General features: G+C 31.3%; 1 protein-coding gene and 1 long non-coding RNA gene across 2 annotated transcripts; one reads left to right on the top strand and one right to left on the bottom strand.

Annotated features, from left to right (window-relative positions):
• The first annotated feature begins 246 nt into the window (after positions 1–246).
• LOC108465737 (60S ribosomal protein L13a-4-like) lies at positions 247–2,733 on the top strand. Its single transcript, XM_017766121.2, has 4 exons — positions 247–755; positions 1,642–1,758; positions 1,869–1,956; positions 2,399–2,733. The coding sequence occupies exons 1-4, from the start codon at positions 484–486 to the stop codon at positions 2,540–2,542; spliced, it is 621 nt and encodes a 206-aa protein (XP_017621610.1). The 5' UTR covers positions 247–483; the 3' UTR covers positions 2,543–2,733.
• A 474-nt stretch (positions 2,734–3,207) lies between these two features.
• On the bottom strand, positions 3,208–4,012 carry LOC108465739 (uncharacterized). Its single transcript, XR_001868536.2, has 2 exons — positions 3,786–4,012; positions 3,208–3,514 (listed from the first exon to the last, which is right to left on the bottom strand). It is a non-coding gene; the product is annotated as an uncharacterized LOC108465739 (long non-coding RNA).
• Between the last annotated feature and the right edge of the window lie 1,988 nt (positions 4,013–6,000).

Genomic DNA, 6,000 nt, shown 5'->3' with positions numbered 1-6,000 from the left:
CCTAAATTTGATTTTGATATATTACATAATTTTAATATTACATTAATTATTACGAGATTAAATAAAAATTATATCATACAAATTAAATATATAATTAAAAATATAAAAATAATCAAAATCTAATTGAAGTTTAAAAATGCATGATTAGTTATAAATTTAAAGAGGTTATTTTGGTAATTTTATAGGAAACCAAATTTAATTGATTAAAACTCTTCAAATCTCGTGGGGTTCAGGCTATTTTGCTATTGAATATGCAGAGGGTTGTAAATTTAGGTCAGAGTAGTTGGGCCTGAGTTAACGAAAGTCCATTCCTTTTCTCTTACTTCATGTCTTTTTGTTTCTTAACCCAAAAACCAACCCTAAAAAAGAGCCTGTTAAAAACCCTAGAGGCTGCAATCAACATAATTTTGTTGGAAGGGCGGCAGTGGCAGCAGCAGCAGCAGCTGGGCAAAGCTATCAAGCAAAGAAGAAGAAGAGGAAAAGATGGTTTCAGGCTCAGGGATATGCGCGAAGAGGGTGGTGGTGGATGCTAGGCATCACATGCTAGGAAGGCTGGCATCGATATTGGCCAAGGAGTTGTTGAATGGGCAGAAAGTAGTGGTGGTGAGATGTGAGGAAATTTGCATTTCGGGTGGATTGGTGAGGCAGAAGATGAAGTACATGAGGTTCTTGAGGAAGCGTATGAACACTAAGCCTTCTCATGGTCCCATCCACTTTCGTGCTCCTGCTAAGATCCTCTGGCGTACCATTCGTGGGTATGTTTCTGTTTTCATTTTATGATGGATATCTGGTTTATTGATTTCAAGTTTTTTGTATATGTTGCTGGAAAATCTTGTAAAGCATGAAGAGGAAGTTGCGTGCTGTTTATGTTTGATAATAGAAAGTTTAGATGGATTTTCTGATTCCTCATTATTCATTTAAGAAATGGAAAGTGTACTACGAATGTGCTTGAGGTTATTATCTGTGAGTTGAGAGAATACAGCTGCGAAGATCTATGGATCTTATGGTGCAAAGGGTGTTTTGATTCATTATATATGAAGTTTACACTTACTGCATTTTCAGTTGTGATGTAGTTTTGCTTATGTTACGTGTTGTGAATGGCGCATGAGGTATGGTGTGATGGTTGCTCACTTCGTCCCTTAATCATGTGGTTGAGTTAAATTCTTGCTTATGGAAATCAAGCACATTTCATGGTCAGCTGTTTACCTCTTTAGAGAGCATTTGTGATGAGGGGATTAGTCACTACTGTTAGTGGTGGATACTCTGGTTCCGAACAAAAAAAATGGTACATTAGCCATTTTTAGGTGTTAGAACATTTATATCGTGCAAGGTGCTAAAAAGTGCTTGCTTGACTGAAAGGAGCTCATTGAATGTTTGTGTATATACAATTCTGATAATAAACTCCTAAGAGTAGTTTAGTTTATCCTACAATGCTTGCAGAGTTTTCTTTTTTCCTTTGTGGTCAATAGACATGATTTCTTTATGGTTCACATATATTGTTGAATACTCGAATATTGAGAAGTAGATAGTTCATTTATTCCTTTTCTTACTAGTAAAAGTATAGTGAATGAAATAAATTAAATGAAGGTGCACACCTTAACTACGCTGCTTTTCATTATTTATATTTGTTTTTTATTGCAGTATGATTCCTCACAAGACTAAACGTGGAGCAGCAGCTCTTGCTCGCTTGAAGACTTATGAGGGGATTCCTGCACCTTATGATAAGATAAAGAGGATGGTTATTCCTGATGCTCTCAAGTGAGTTTTTGATGGTCAATTTCTTATCTGCAAATTAGATTTCCTTCACTTGCAGTGATCACGACTAGTTATGTACAATGATTTAAAATTCTTTTTGGTTTTTAAATTAGGGTTTTGAGGCTTCAGAAAGGACACAAGTACTGCTTGTTGGGCAAGCTCTCATCTGAGGTTGGATGGAATCACTATGACACTATCAAGGTGAAGACTGATATTTGGCTTGTTTTCGTTTAAAGTTCATCAACATAGAACGTTGTTTATTACATTGTTATAACCTAAAAGCTTTTTTGCTGAACGCTTTAATCCTAGTAAAACTCCAAGAAGGTTTTCATAGAAAGAGATCTTACATGCAAACAAGAGAACGTCACTTTTTGTTTTGTACTCTCAGCCTCTGTTGCTCAGTCTCTGTTTTGAAGGTTGGGATCTGATTTGAGCATGCATGCTCGACTTTTCCCAACATTTTTTACCATGTATTGCTGACTGCTCAATTCTTTTATCGAGTGTTATTTACTTGGATGAAATACTCTTATTTTGGTATTTGATATTGTACAGTTCTTCATCTTTTTGTTATACATACAACTATCTAAACCTTGGGAGTTGATAACATCTGTTGATTTCCTGATTCCTTGTTTCTTCCCTCCAGGAGCTCGAGAGGAAGAGGAAAGAGAGAGCTCAAGTGGCATATGAGAGACGGAAGCAACTCGTTAAGCTTAGGGTTAAAGCTGAAAAGGTGGCGGAGGAGAAGCTTGGTGCGCAGTTGGAAGTTATTGCTCCTATCAAATATTGATTCATAGACCAAGGAGTGTTGAAACAATCTGGTTAAGTTCAATGCATTTTGATAGTGTCTTTTTTTGAGTGGCTCATAATCTTATTGTCCTTGTATCTTTTGAAGTAGATGATGTTATGCTTATATACATTTTGTATGGTACTCTGGTTTTTTTGTCCTCCCAATATTTGCTTCAGAATCATTTTCCTTCACTTGGATTATATGGCTTACTTTATATCCGATTCGTCTCATAACATAAATTATTATATTATATTTGACCAATATTATAGGTATTTCAAACCTAAAATGTATAGGCATATTCTAACATTTGTATTTTTGTAAATTCATTTCAAAATGAATGAAAATTTAATTTTTAAACTTTGTTGATGTGATGAAATGTCAGTATTTAATTAATTTTAAAATTTTTGAAATAAAAATATTTTAATAATTTTTAAAAATTTTAAAATTTAAACATTAATTAGATATTAACATGTTATTCATATGTATGTGAAGTAAAATTTTAAAAAAAGTTACTTCTTCATTCATGATTTAATAGTTTAAGAATTAAAATGAAAAGCTAAAATCAAATGAAATGTATATATATTAGAGCAACTGAAACTATGGAGCTTAAGCACACTATGTTCATAAAATGATTAATTTGTGAATCGAGCTTTAATATTTAATACTTATTGTAAAAGGCCCATTTTGCCCGGGTTTTTAAATTTCTGTAAAAATCAAAATAAAAATACAGTCCAATATAGATTTTGAAGCTCAAGTTTAAATGTCGGCCCAAAATACAGCTTTGGCCTAAATTAAACAGGCTCAATACATTGATCCAAAATTCCAAGCAAAATAGTCAGCTAACTTAGGAATCCCTAGGTTACCCACGCCGCAACCCCCACGTTCAGCGCCTCTCCACCACACACGTCGGCACACTAGGCATGACCCCCAACTAGTTCGTTGCTCGCCCACGTCCATTCACGTCTCCACGACCTACGATTTGAGCAAGAAAATAGCAGGAAAACTACTTGTATTCGGCTATAAAGCCTCCAAATTTTTCATTGTAAAGGGTTGGGTTTTTTGGATTTTTTTTTTTTAGAAAAATTGAAGATAGAAATAATATCAAACACATACAGAAAGATATAGCAACCATATTTGTTTGAGGTGATTTAAAGTTTCATTTTTCTTTCAACTTTATTGCCATTTTCTTTGATTTTTTTTATCTACTGTATATAAGCAATAAGAGAAAGGGGAAGCAGCTCACCGGAGTCATCGTAGGAAGACCTTCGCTGGTTGCGAATGGAGAGCTTGGGCATTAGCCTTTCGACTGAAGAGTAAAGGGAGAGTGAGGGAGATGGAAAGCATAAAGTATTTAGGTTTTTTTAAACAAAAAATAAAATTCAGAATGTTTATTTGTTTTTTTCAGAGTAAAAATTGTAAAACAGGTTTTAATAAAATGGAACAGCATTTTTGGGGGAAGGGAAAGTTTCTTCGCATGTTTTGGCTATAAGTGGGGGATTTGTGCATTTAGTCCCCCACTTTCATGCTAATGTTCATTTCGATCATTAATTTTACATTGTTCTCATTATTATTTCTTTTTTTTATTCATTGTATTTTGCGTTTTATTAGTTTTAAATTTTCTTTCATATATTCCTATATTTAAAGATCTATAGATGTTCAATTCAATACCATTATACATGTATATATGTAACTTATACTAAATTATTTTTACTCTTAGTATACATTATTGATTTCCTATTATTTTATGTAAATATTTCCTTTTTTAATTTTTTATGTATATATATTATTGATTTTATATTATTTTATGTATGTATATCTTCTTCTAAGGACCTTATTTTAAATGGTATATTTTATTTATTTTAAATACTTTCGTATAGTAGTATCTTTGTTTTATATATAAAATTTTCATTTCATGTATATTATTTATTTAGATTGACAAATACTATGTTATATGTTACTTACTTTTCTTTATATATACATTATGTATTTTGAAATTTCATTTAAGTATTATTATTTCATATATGATTTTTATTTTATTATTTTTTATCTATTTGAACTTTCATGTATGCTACTTCAATATTTTTATATATGTTTGTTTATTTGCATATTGATAATTCCAAATTGCATTTCTTCTATATCATTTATTTGTTTGTTAGTTTTAAAATTTGCCACATGTTGTCTGTGTTAATTTGCTTGGAACTTCTTTAAATTTGCTTTTAATTCATTAGCCTTCAAATGTGAATATTGGTATTTTTTTATAATATATGGTATGTCGCTTTTGCATGTATCCTAATCCTTTGTATTTTCTCATTATTTATCCATGTCATATTACTGCTTCAACTCTAAAGTGAACCGAATGAATATACTTTGAGCCGGTTTTGCAATTATTTATTTAAAAAACTTCCAAAACAAAGGTAATGTTTGGCATTTGAAAATTTGAGAAATCGTGCCCTAACGTGCTGGGTTTCGATTTTCTGCTTGCCCAAAATAGTCAAATATTCCTTTAAAATTTCATTCATGTTTTCTAAATTTTAAAACAAGGTAATATTCTATGTTTGAAAATTTGAGAAATCGTGCCCTAACGTGCTGGGTTTCGTTTTTTCGTCGGACCAAATAATTGAATACCCTTTTCGTTGCATTTTGGAAATCGTGAGGTGATCTCAGTTTTTGGAGGCTTAAAATATCAGGTCCTAATGTGTTGGATGTGGTATTTTATTCCTTTGGAATGAGCGAATCTTAAAATCCAATTCGATCTGTTCACACATTTTTAAAGAAATCGTATTTTAGCATTTTTTTCCTTCAAATTTTCAACAATAGGACGTTAAATAATCAATTGGTACCAATTTTGGGCGTTATGAGGGTGCTAACCCTTCCTCGTGCGTAACTGACTCCCGAACCCTTTTCTCGATTTTCACAAGCTTAAAATTATTGTTTTAATAAATCAAATGTTTTATTAAAATGATTAATCTCAAGGTGATCCGATTACACCTCGAAAAAGATCGGTGGCGACTCCACAATTCGTTTTTTAAAGTCGATTCCTTTTTTTTTTTAATTTAAAAATGGTTTTGACACTTATATTCGACTTTATCTATTTTCTAATTTTATTTATATGTTATGTATTTATATCATTTAAAATAAATATAATATTATAATTTGAATAGTAGAAAAATATGTTAAGTTAAAATTTTAAGAAAAGAAATATATAAAATCAATAAATTTAAAAGTTAAAAGAATCATATGGCCAGATTAATTAAGATTGAATTAATCGATAATATTATAAAACGGCCTTGCAATTTACAATTAAATATGAAATGATGCTGCATAATTCACCCTTGCTGTGTGCCACTACATGACGATTGCATGTATTCAAAAAAAAATAAGTTTTCTTTTAATGAAAATTTTTGAAACATGATATATTTTCTAAATATTAACAGTAAAATGTAACATATGACGCCACA

This window comes from Gossypium arboreum, chromosome 10 (assembly GCF_025698485.1).
Source record: "Gossypium arboreum isolate Shixiya-1 chromosome 10, ASM2569848v2, whole genome shotgun sequence".
NCBI lineage: Eukaryota > Viridiplantae > Streptophyta > Magnoliopsida > Malvales > Malvaceae > Gossypium > Gossypium arboreum.
This window is presented reverse-complemented; position numbering and strand designations above follow the sequence as displayed.